The sequence below is a fragment of the Anguilla anguilla genome, chromosome 5 (assembly GCF_013347855.1).
Source record: "Anguilla anguilla isolate fAngAng1 chromosome 5, fAngAng1.pri, whole genome shotgun sequence".
Lineage (NCBI taxonomy): Eukaryota > Metazoa > Chordata > Actinopteri > Anguilliformes > Anguillidae > Anguilla > Anguilla anguilla.
Window position 1 is genome coordinate 42,756,930 of NC_049205.1, and position 12,925 is coordinate 42,769,854.

General features: G+C 45.1%; 1 protein-coding gene across 2 annotated transcripts in view; it reads left to right on the forward strand.

Moving 5' to 3' along the window:
* LOC118226851 (SH3 and multiple ankyrin repeat domains protein 3-like) overlaps positions 1–12,925 on the forward strand; it is a 156,642-nt gene that overhangs the window by 94,357 nt on the left and 49,360 nt on the right. For both annotated transcript variants that reach the window (XM_035416809.1, XM_035416810.1), the window contains exons 11-13: positions 1,017–1,359; positions 6,698–6,855; positions 8,621–8,734. In XM_035416809.1, coding sequence (XP_035272700.1) covers positions 1,017–1,359; positions 6,698–6,855; positions 8,621–8,734 — 615 coding nt within the window. The remainder of the gene's footprint in view (positions 1–1,016; positions 1,360–6,697; positions 6,856–8,620; positions 8,735–12,925) is intronic.

A 12,925-nucleotide genomic window follows, 5' to 3' on the forward strand; every position in this document is an offset into this window, starting at 1 on the left:
TCATGCATTACATACTTCCCTTGAAGCTGTCGTCAGTGAAAATGCATTTATTGGTAGTGCATAGAAATGTGCTGCATTTTAACCTTTATAAAGTTGTTGGAATCATTCCTTTTGACTGTTTTAGTTATTTCTAACTGGTTAATGGCCAATGCCAAGGTCATGCAAGGATTTGCTGGCATAACTAAGAGCTTGACTAGAACAGAAAAAAGCAACAGATTGAGGTGGTTTTTTTAAAAGATATTTTGAAAACCCCCTTTCGGTCTGTCCACAGTCTGAAATTTTTGCGAGAGAAATGGCTGTGTGACCTACACCTTCATGACTGGAGTGCTGCCTCTCCTTAAGTGCACTTCTGCACTTTCACACCCTAAAGTTCTCGGCAGCACTGAAGAGAGCTAATGAGCACTGATACGATCCAGTGACCTTGTCCAGTCTCTATGGCTTAATACAGTGTGAGCACTGTAAGTTAAAAGCTCTCCAGGAACAGGGAAAATGCACCTATTTTGAAATTTATACAGCTGCTGAAGTGTTGTGGGAGAGAGTTTGAGCTTCTGCCACGTGAAAAGCTGTGGCTGCAAAATTGTACAGTACTTTGGATGGGAGGAGGTGCAAAGAAAACTTTTCATCCCTTCCTTCGAGGACCTCTGTCTGTCTGTTAATGTGGGACAAAGAGTTACTGAGCACTTTCACTTTACAGCACCTCTGCAAATGTTTTCAGTACTATGAGCTAAGGGGCTGGATTTCCTCACATCAGGACAGCCATGCACTTTATTACATTACAGGCATTTAGCAGATGCTCTTATCCAGAGCGACTTACACAACTTTTACATACTGCTGGATATATACTGAAGCAATGCACCTTGCTCAAGGGTACAACGGCAGTGTCCTACCCAGGAATCGAACCTGCAACCTTTACGTTACAAGACCAGCTCTCTTACCCATTATACTACTACTACTTTATCCAAATGAGACATCTGAATTCCCCTTTTCTTTCTCTCTCTCTCCCCTCTCACCTCCAGTGCCTTTTCGAGAGGCACCGGCGTACTCCAGCCGGCGTCGGGGTCCCCAGAGCACGCTCACCGCGCCCCGGGTGCTGCTGCGCTCCAACAGTGACAACAACCTGAACGCCAGCGTCGCGCCGCCGGACTGGTCGCCGGCCGCCCCGTCCGCCGCGTCCGCCGGGTCCTCGGCCGTCTCTTCCCACTGCAGCCTCTCCCCTCGCCTGCTCCAGCAGATGCAGAGCAACCCCAATGGCACAGTGAAGACCATGGGGAGGGGCTCCCGCGCGCCCCGCAGCCGCTCGCCCTCCCTCAACCGGCTGGGGGAGGAGGCCCGGAGACAGCCCCCCCAGCGCCACGTCAGGTCAGGGCCGTGCTCTGCCTGTGTGCGTCCGCAGTGCTGCATGGGTTACTGATTACACACAGACATACAGTATGGCACAGTGTGAGCTGTGCTGGTTGTGCCTGTGTGCGTCCGCAGTGGTGCATGGGTTACTGATTACACACAGACATACAGTATGGCACAGTGTGAGCTGTTCTGGCTGTTCCAACAACCTGGGTTACTAATTATGCACAGATACACTATGGCACAGTGTAAACTGTGCAGGCTGTGCCATAGTGTATCTGTGTACAGTCTGGGTTACTAATTACACACAGACATACAATATGGAACAGTGTGAACTGTGTTGGCTGTTCCATAGTGTATCTGTGTACAACTTGGGTTACTAATTATGCACAGATACACTATGGCACGGTGTGAGCTGTGCTGGTTGTGTCATAGTGTATCTGTGTACAGTTTGGGTTACTAATTGGCAATTTAATATACTTTTGCTTTAGTTATGGTTTGTGGTACACTGTAGTTTGCGTTGCCTCTGTAGAGTGAGTTTATTGGCACACTATTAGTGTTTAAGTGTGAAATGGACATTGTAAAGAACACAAAGTCTGTAGTGGGCATTTTGTTGCTTGTTTTTCTTGACCGTCAGGTCTGCCCCCCCCCTCATTTTTGTCACATCTTGGGCTGAATTCCACAAGCTTTCATGTTTCCCGCTGCCTCTGTTCCCAGAGTCACAGAACACTGTCTCCTCTCTCCTCCCCTGTGGCGTTTAGAGGGGTTAGGCCACAGGTCGCTTCATCAAAAGGAACAGCGTGCGCACGAGGTGGCCCGCCACCCGGACCCCTGACGGGGCGCTCTGTGCTGTACGCCTGGTCCCTAATCTCCTTTCCTTCTGGAGATCTCATTACGCAATCGACGCGACTTTAATGATCCAGCCGAGTCCCCAGGGCAGAGCGCTGGACATCCCTGAGCTCTCCCATGCCCCCCCCACCCTGCTGCTGCTCGGTATGATCATGCACCCGTGCTGGGCAGCAGTGGATGTGGGGATGGGGCAAGTGTGTGTGAGTGTGTGAGTGCTCACGTGTGTGTGTGTGTGTGTATGTTTGTGTTTGCGTATGTGTGTGCATACGCATGTGCGTGTACGTGTCCATACGTGTGTGTGCGTATGTGTGTGCATGCATGTGTGTGTGTGTGTATACACACGTGTGTGATGTGTTGTGCCTGCTGGGTATCAGTTTACACTGTGCTGAGTAGTTTCAGGCCCACATGTAATGGGAGCTCAGTGCTGTTCCTGTAAGCAGGTGCTAGCTTGTGCATGTAGAAATGATGGATGCAATGGATGGTTTAAGGCTGTAGATGCTGCTTAGTGTCTGCAGCACTGGGTCTGCTGCTGGGATTAGGAAGAGCGATCAGGGGGGCAGGGACCACAATGAGTTGGTGGTCTTGATTGGTCCAGATTGCTCTGTGCATGGCTCTGGTACAGTGTGAGCTGTGTTTGTGTGTGTGTGTGTGCGTGTGTATGTGTGTATATCTGTGCGTGCGTGCGTGCGTGCGTGCGTGCGTGCGTGCGTGGGTGTGGGTGTGTGTATTTGCGTGTGCTTACATATTTGTAGATGTGTGTGTGGATATGTGTGTATAAGTGAATCTCAGGAGATCAAGAAAAAAAGGGTTCAGTAATTGGGCCTCCTCGGTCATAGTGTTTACTGCAGAAAAACAAAACAAAGAGATGTAATGAAGCCCAACCCCCTTACCACGGCTCAGTCCCTCTCTGTCTGAGCAGGAAAATCCCAGATAAATGACTCCCACCCATCTGATAGATTCCCCTCCCCCTCGCCTTGGCCTTGGCCCTGCCCTGTGCTGTCAGTCTGCGTGCTGGGCTATGCACATATGTCTCCTGTGAAATCACCCTCCCTTCTTGTGCGCAGTTTTAATTGGCCACCATTTTAGCCCGTTCTACCCAGCCAGCGATGATCCAACTCAAATGTATTTAAATGCCAAGGGAAAGTGTGTTAAAATGGGACAGTGTCCCTAGTTACTGAAGCGGTTGCTATGGCTGTTATCATACATCGGTTGACTAGTCATACGCTCTGTGCTGTAGGTGTGTGTTTCAGAATTTTCTCAAACATTCTGAAAAATTATTAATATCATTATTAATTTTATTATTATTGTTGTTATTACATCATACCGGATCGTCCCAGAACCACATATGGAAGATATTATAGCTGAATGTTTGCGGTTCTGTTTACGTCCTGATCTATGAACAGTCTGGGTTCCGCTCCTGTCATCCAGGCCATTAAGAAAGCCGGCGCTGAGACTGACTCACAGAAGCCCGTTGCAGGCGCGGGTGGGGGAAGGAAACTGCTTCCTCCATTCACAACCTCACACCATCTTTTCCCCCATACGTACTCATCGACATTCCATCTATTACATTCACATCCACAGAGTGACTCTATTTTTGAAAAAATGTTTCTCCATTTAACCTTTATTTAACCAGGGTAGTCACATTGAGATTGATATCTCTTTTGCAAGTGAGTCTTGGGGTTTACATCAGGCAGCTCTAGCTGGGATTATTGAGGGGAAGGGCAACTGACATGAACTGGTGCTTACCACAGATCACAAAAGGGTGGCTAATTACTAATAAATTACGCATCCCATAAATTGCACATCGTAGCCGGAATGCGCCGAGAATCTGCCGACAGATTTATTTGCGGCTGATATAATTGGAGCCCAAAGGTGATTAATCTGCTGTGTTCTTGCCTCTACCTCTGACTCTCCGGATTAAAAATAGGCATATGGTGGTGTTATTCATAGCGCCGTCGCAGCCAACGTCTTATGCTTTGAGCTCAATTTTCCAGCGTGGTTCCAGGGTTTGTTTCTCTCTGTTCTTTTACGTAAATAAGACGGCCCACAGTTTTGGTCAAAAAAAGAACGCGGAGCTAAGATTATGCAGCAGTCATAAGCGCGGCTGTGGTAGGATGCTGTTGACTGTCTGTCTCTAGACTCCCAATTTGGATTTCCCGGTCACACTTGTAGACCCCTTCCGTCGCGGCGACACCTTTCGACGCCTTTCGCCTTCACACTGCGGCGTGTCTGCTCTTCGGTCAGCCAGCTGGGCTGCGCTCCCATTGGGTGAGAGGCGCACGCAGCTATGTACAAGCAGCCGGTTAACTAGAGGAGACAGGGGCAGCCCTGATGCAGCCGACTGCAGCCAGCCCGTGGGGCTGCTGACCATAGCTGGCAATGGGAAAAAGCAGAGCTCTGGAGCCGCTACAGAGGTGCATGGAACGGGAAACAGTAGCACTGAGGGTAAATGGAGGGTACACTTGGATTTGAATGGAAGGCAGTAATCATCAACTCTGTTCCTGGAGATTTACTGTCCTGTAGGTTTTCTTTTCAACCTTAATTTGGCATGTCTGATTCACTAATTAGCTGCTCTATGATATCTCTAGCTGCTGAATTAGGTGTGCTTTGTTAGAGTTGGAGTGAAAACCTAGAGGACGATTGGTTGGGCAGTCCTGCTTTAGACACAGTTCGGGTTTGATGCCAGGCCGTGGAGCGTTTTACCGGGAAGGCTTTGGTAAATCTGTGCTTTAACGGGACCAGCCATCTGACAGCCCACGAGTTTCATTATTTATGTCATCAGCATATGCTCCCGCCTGTGCTGCATTATGCATTTCATGCATTGCTTACGAGCAGCATTGTGCACACGCTCCGCGTGCCATTTATGTAGCTTTGTGTCCTTCAGTACGAGCCCCACACCGGATTCAAACCTGCATCCCTCCAGTCTACGTGCTGTGTGTCTGTACTGTGGAAAAGATAAAGGATAAACTGCTTCGACTGCAATTTCTGTTGATTTAATTAATTCCGTCATATTAATGTGGTAGGGCATATTCACCGGAATGTCTGTAAGGACCTGTGCATTGCATTGACAGCTGTTCTCTACTTCCCAGTCACAGTGCTACAGAATAACTGCAGATGACCTCAGTTATGCTGACCACATTCACTACTGTGTTCCTTCATATACCATGAAGCACCTTCCTTCCAAATGAGCACACCATTAACATTACTTGAGTTTCTGTGCAGCAGCCTTCTGAAGTCCTTGTTGTGGAATGGCTATTGAGATTAATGTTACCAAAAAAGCTCAATGGTGAATATATCTGCTGTCATTTCTAAATGTTATGGAGGGGAAATTTGCCTGACTTTGCTTGAATTGCACTACGCATTTGTTGTTTTTCTTGGACTGCCAGTGGACAATTTTCATTGTTTTCATAGATAATGCTCCAGGTGCTTCATAGAAAATGCTTTAGATTTTAGGATAAGCAGAGCACATCTCCCATGAAGTCACAGAAATCTAGACAGTAAGGAACTGGATCGCTAGCTCATTTTTAGGGGTTTAACACTGTAGGTTCAAAGCTCTAGTAGCTGGGCGTGGCCTCTGGGTCTGCACTGGGGTGTTTTGGCAGGACTGCCACATTTGCTTCTTATCCCCCGTTCTGTCCCAGCTGATGTTGACTGCAGTATTTGTCATATCATAGCATTATGTCAACTCCTGGACCTTGGTTGGACCTGGTCATCCTGGAGGACTTTAATAGGGATTCATAATAATAATGGGGTCGTGTAGGACTTTACTCAAAATCACAAAATGGTGGACATGGCTAAACAGTGAAGGATTGGCTTTGCTGTAACCTTCATGTAACCTTATCTGTAAGACTCCAGAACAGGTTTTAGGGAATACCATCTGTCCTTAAATTGTGTGTCTGACTCCAAAAGCTTTATCTGGCTCCAATTGACATTAACAATTTGAACTTCTTCTCTCTGTTAACAGTTATTTATAGCAAGGGTGTCCAATCTTATCAAAAAAAGACCGGTGTGAGTGCAAGTTTTTGTTATAGCACAGCGCTAGGACACCTGATTCTAATTATCAAGGTCTTGAATGAAGAATGTGATTAGTTAATTAGTTTAATCAGGTGTTATAGTGCCAGGCTAAAACAAAAACCTGCACCCACACTGGCCCTCTTCTAAAAATATTGGATACCCCTGATATATTGTCCTAGCGTACAGATGATGGATTATAGGGTCTTATAACCACTTTTGCCACCAGAGGGAGCTCTGTGTTTACTTTTCACTGTATCCGCTTCGTTTTACAGCAAGACAGTCACTTATCCTGCATGGACTCCATCATGATTAACTCCAGGATTCTGTCAATATTTCTGACAGTTGAAAACGATAAGCTAATTATCCTCATTAGCTTGACGTTTTTTTTGTTGTCTTAATCTCCGCTGTCTCCCACCCCACGTGTTTTAAATGGAGCTTTTCGTGCCTGCCTCCTGGCCTCACCAGCTTCCCCCTTCCTCTGCTTTCCCTGCAGTCCCAGTGCCAACCGCGAGGCCCACTCGGCGCTGGACTTCCAGGGCTCCAAGCGCAAGCTGTACAGCGCCGTCCCTGGGAGACACTTTGTGGTGGTCCGGTCCTACCAGCCGCAGGGAGAGGGAGAGATCAACCTGTACAAGAATGACAGGGTGAAAGGTGAGCCCTCCAGCACCTCAGGGCCCGGAGACTGATGTTACCTGGGCCATGTCCGAAACAGCTTACTTGGCTACTATTGAGTATATAAGTAAGTTGAGTACACTGGATGAGAAAGTTGTAAAGTTGGCAGAATTTTCTCAAAATTTAGTGTACTTAAAATCCCCAGGTGGTATACTTATTTCTGAGGGTTTCGATGAGTGTATCTGGGAGCACACTTTTCAGGGCATAAAACCATACTTAAGGTACCACTGAGAGAAACAGGTAGAGCCATATTTGGGTCCCATAAATAAGAGAGGAAGAGGTGGGGCCTTTTTACTACAATTTTGCAGTACCATTGGAAAATAGTATGAAGAAAAATAGTATGGAGGATTGTTTTTGCATGCTGCCCATTGCGTTCTAAAAAATATGTGCTAAGCAGCAGGCAGTATGTTTAATAGACGGTACATATTTTGAGGACACAGTAGTTGATGAGCTGTTTTGGACATGACCCTGTATTTCATATGGCCCTTATAATGATATGTGTCCTCAGTGCACTCCACACAAAATTTTTTGTGTCCTGTTGTGTATTGCAACACAAAATGTTTATGTGTACTGTGATGCATTCCATAGTAAATACCAGTTGTACAATCCATACTAATAATTATGTCCCTTGTTGTGCAGTCCATACTAAATACATTTGTGTCCTGTTGTGCAGTCCATACTAAATACCTGCTGTACAGTCCATACTAAATACTTATGTGTTCTGATGTGCAGTGTGAACTAAATACGAATGTGTCCAGATGTGCCGTCCATTCTATATAAATTATGTGTTCTGTGGTGTAGTAAATGCTAAATACTTACGTGTGTTGTTGCACAGTGTACATTACCGTAAATGGTAATGTCTTGTTCCGCAGGCCACATCAGAAAATCTTTCACATTTAACGGCAGAAAAATGCAATAGATGTACTGTATGTGGCATGAACTACACAAAAAAAAACATTTATAGATTAGCAGTGTGTGTGGAGCTGCAGGTTCAGCGATGCCTGTGTGCAGTGTAGCCCTCACGCTGAGTAAATGGCGCTCGACATGCTGCACATGAGTCAGCTGATCTTCTGTTTGACACATTCAGGGCTGTGTGATCTTCCTCACCAGATGGTGAAGAGAAAGGACCACAGATTATGCCTCCTGGCCACAAGCAAAGCCCCAGTTATTTCAAACTTCCATGCAGTTGATTTGTTTTCTCATGGAAGGGGTGGCTAGACCTTTTTTTAGTTCATTTTTATTCGTGATTAGACTGTAATACACATCATGCATTTGGAATATTAACATGAAATACGATCAGGGGACCATTTGGAAATATTGACGAACATTTTTGAAAGATTTTGTGGTTTTTAGTGGTTTTTAAAAAATGAAAGTACTGTTTTGTAAAAATTTTGATTGTACTTATAAGAAATGATTAGATTTTAACTAATGAACTGGGGTGTGAAGAATGCAGCATTTGGCAGAACAAGCTTTTGGAGGAGGGTGGAGGAGACCCAGATTGATGGAGGAGGTTGTAGTGATTTGACTGGAATAGAAATATATTGTACATTCCAAATTTGGAGAAAAGGAAAAGATCTGGGTTAACCGTCTAACTCTCTCTCTCTCTCTCTCTCTCCCCCCTCTCTCCCTCTCACCCCTCCCCCCATCTCTCTCCCCCCTCGCTCTCTCTCTCTCTCTCTCCCCACCCCCTCTATCGCTGTCTCTCTCTCTCTCCCCACCCCCTCTCTCTCTCTCTCTCTCTCAGTTCTCAGCATAGGAGAAGGAGGGTTCTGGGAAGGTAGCTCCCGGGGGCATGTGGGCTGGTTCCCGGCAGACTGCGTGGAAGAGATCCCCACCAAGCCCTACGAGGAGAAGCCGCGTAAGTGAGCACACTGCAAGCAGCACTGAACCTGCAGAGAACGACAGTGGCTCCCCCTAGAGTTCTCCTCGGGTACTGAGCCACAGTCCAGCTCAGAATTACAGTGTGGCCGTGTCTGAATCAGTGCATTTCCGTATAGTCACTATTGAGTGTAGTTGTTCAGTACACTAAGTTTTCTCTAATTGTAGTGTACTTGTAATCTCAGGGTGATTTACTTATTTCCGGCGCATTCTTTTCAGGAAGTCAATGACTATTTTGGTCCCATAAATGTGATGTGCAGCATCGCTTTAAAAACTAGGCTCTGACGTTTTCCTTGAATAACGACGACGACTCGTGAGCATGGCAGCAAGGGCGGAATGTCTATGTCTATGTAATATAGAGGATATTTTTCACATACTGCCCTTTTTATTCTAAAAAATAGGAAACAAAATAAGCAGTGCGTAGTGTGCTTACTAGACAGCACATACTTTGAGGACATGTAAGTAAGGGATGTAAGTATATCATCCTTGGATTTGAAGTATACTACATGTAGATTTTCCTGCTTAACGACTTTCTCATCCAGTGCACTCCACAAGTATACTGAGTAGTAGGCAAGTGCGCTGATTCAGACACTGCCCTAATCGCCTCCTCTTCCCGCCTCACCTCCCTGTGGGGGCGGAGCTGTCTCACGTATCCAGCCTATCCCATCTCTGCACACCCCAGTGCTGTTCCGTTCAGGGGTGTTCTTGTGATACAGGGCGGCAGAAGGGGCATCAGTGAGGCCGTCTGCTTCTCAGCTTCCTCCTTATCGCAGGGAAACAGGAGCCCGGCGCTCACGCTGCGCTCCTTTCCCCTCCTGCGAGCGCATAAATTATCCACATCACATGTCTGAGAGACGCAGTGAAGGACCAGCAGTCTGTCCTGGGTTCCGCTCCTACCAGCCTTTCAGGCAACTGAATGCAGGGCATGAACGTCAAGCATAAGCACAGCGTAAGCAAGCAATTCACACACTGGTCATCATTGAGTTTGTGAATGGGAGTCGGAGCCTGTTTTTCCTCTTCATGAAGTTAGACCATAGACTGTCGAAATATACAGACAAAGTGACTGTCACCTGTTGACTTTCCACGGGCTGGTGAAAAGCATTCTGAAGCCATGGAAGTACAGTTTTTCCATAGCGCCAGGTTGTGCACATTGGAGCCAGATACTGCATGGTAGGGAACGGTACCTCTTTAAAAACAAGATGTCAGTAGGGCTGGTTAAGTCAAGAATAAATAAACAAAGCTTTGTCAGCAGCAGAAATGTAATTAATAAACATAAATTTAACCTGGGAATTTCAGGCACCTGGGCATTAATTATTTGATCAGGTCAGACTCTGTGTTACTGTCTCAGCCATTGGTGCCTAAGGGAAGCTACATCATCGTAATGAGATTATAGATATTATTTCCTACTGCTGATGTGTTTGTTTAATTTAATAGCACCGCATAATTTTGCAGTGGTGGACAGAGGCTCTAAATATACTCCAAAATGTCCTGATCTCCTCTCTGCAGGAGAGGGGTAACACCAGGTCAGCTTCGTCCCTCTATCTTCACCAATGAAAACTGCCCTCACTATACTCCTCATTTTCTATAAATAGCACTACCAGTTTGTCTACCCTTGTTTTCTCGCATGGTACTTCAGTCCTCCACCAGCTAGAGGTCGCAATTGCCTCCTTGTCAAGTCACTTCTTAAACAATTATCGCATTTGCACCACCTCAATCATCTAAGTTGATAAAGTAATTGGCACTAATTAAGCACAGTCGATGACTGACTGTGATGTCTACAAGCGACACTCATGTGTTATGTTAAGTTTGACTACTACCGTGGAGACGCTACAGTATTTTTAGATGTTGTACAGGGGCATGTTAGGTTTGTTAGAAGCAGTTGGAGGTACCCAAATAAAGAATGAGAGCAGTTATATAATATTTAACTAGCACAAAAGAGTTAAATAAGAATGAGGTGTCGTATCAGTTCTAGGCTAAAACAAAAACCTGTTTTAAATGGGTGCATTTTTATTTTTACTGCAGTGATGCTCAATCTTGGTCCTGGAGAGCCACAGAGTCTGCAGGTTCTTGTTTTTTCCTTAAGATCAGTGACCGATTCAGACCCAAGAAACCAGGTGACCTGAATTAACTGTGTAATCAACTGCTTTAACTGTTCACTTGCTGTGCTGCTGGAGTGCTGAGTAACAACAGCTGCAGAGTAACAACCCTGCAGCTCTCCAGGACCAGGAGTGAGGACCACTGGCTCAGAGACATGATTTTGCAGCATTTAAACTTCTATCCATGTTCAATTTCCTTCTGGACTCTCTCCATAATGGATCAACTAATTGTTTTTCTAAATGTCCTAATCATAAACTTCAATTGTATGATTAGTCACTTGACTGAAATACAAGTTTAAATCCTTGCAGGTCACATTGTGGAGAGAAACTGGTGACCCTATCTATAAAACACCCGGTTTCTTTTTATTCTTCTCTCTAGGTGTCATTTAACTTTTTTTATCATGATTTCCTTTTGTTGCTTTATTGCGTTTTGCTTTTCTGGAAACGATCTGTTTTACAGCCGATCTCACTCGAACAGCGAAGCTGTGGACTAGCCCTCTGTAGCCTGCCAGCTCACTGCCAGTTCAGAAGGCGGTCTCGGCTGCTTTAAGCTCATCTTAGCCAGATTGCGTGAGAACGCAGAGTTATGTATGACGATGAGGAGCGCTGACAGTACGCAGACACTCTGCAGTGGGATCCGATGGCCTGTGATTCCACAGCACTTGATGTAATTATTACAGTGGCTGCTAAGCTGGTTTAATGGAGCGCATTCTGTAGCCGGTTCCGGAGCTCCGCCCCCATGGAGCCCTCTATCTACCCCATGGGGCGCAGATACATGCAGTGCTGTCTGCGTTGCAGCCGCAGGAAGCGCATACGCCACAGGTGTCAGCAACTGCTCAGGTATCAGATTAAATGTGTTAAAAATCAATAAAACTATCAATAGTGCAGATAGACATCAATAGTTGTTATTATTGGGGTCCAAGCCTGTAGGACTGGAACCCTTTTGCTTTTGTGCTGGTTTATCATTTTTATTCTTCAGGTTCTTCCTTCAGCTTTTCACAAATTCCCGTGAGATGGTAAATGCTAGCGACATGAAATTTTCTCCAATAACAGATATGATGTGCAAACTGAGATACAAAAAATATTTTTACCAGTTGGCCAGATATAATTCATGATCAAAACTTCAAACGGCTATATCTCCTACACCATATCTCCAATTTAGACCAAATTCGGTACACAGATTCTGGCATGCATAGTGGATGCCAAGCTCCACCTGCAAAATGTTCCTGCCATTTTGATTTTTTTGAAAAACACATCTTTCCTACTCCTCCTACATAGTTAGACCAATTTCCACCAACCTTTGCCAGAAGCAAATATGGACCAAGCTCTTGAATTCCTCTTCATCAATGTTTTATATTAGTTTAAAGATATTAGCTAATGAGGTTGAAAAGAAGCATAGCTCATAACTTTGCTGGATTGTTATGAAACTTACACATGCTGCAGGGCTGTTAGATAAAAATGTATAGAACAGCAGTCGAACCTACACCCATAGGTGGTGCTACAAATGCCAAAATTTTATATCTCATAATTGGGCGGACTGAATGTCATGAAATTGTTTACACATGCTATGGGGCCAAGTATTATTCAAAATACCAAGCAAATCACTTCCAGTGGGTGTGGCCTGTGACATTTAACTAATAACTTAGCTTGAGATTGAACGATTGCTACCGAATTTGCTGAGCTCCCCAGGCAACCTGTTTGGAACATTTATTCCTGGTTTGGGATACAGTTTCACACATGGTTTTCTTTCATTTATTTATATTGCACTATTGCCCCATACTGCTTGGACCCCGTTAATTGCCACATGTGGCTATATTTGTTATTATTATTATTATTATTATTATTATTGTAAATTATAGTGTGCCAGTGTTGGAAGACAACAACAATGCTCAAACCAATCACAATTACATCTTTACAGCTTTTTCTTCTGAAGGCACAGCATTTACAGTTGATTGGTATATATAGAGTATTTGTTTTAGGGATGTTAAGCACAATGGTATGATAGACAGGCTTAATGAAACCCCTTTGTCTCTGATTTTGCAATGTGAAATTAAATATCTCAAGGCTAGAGACCA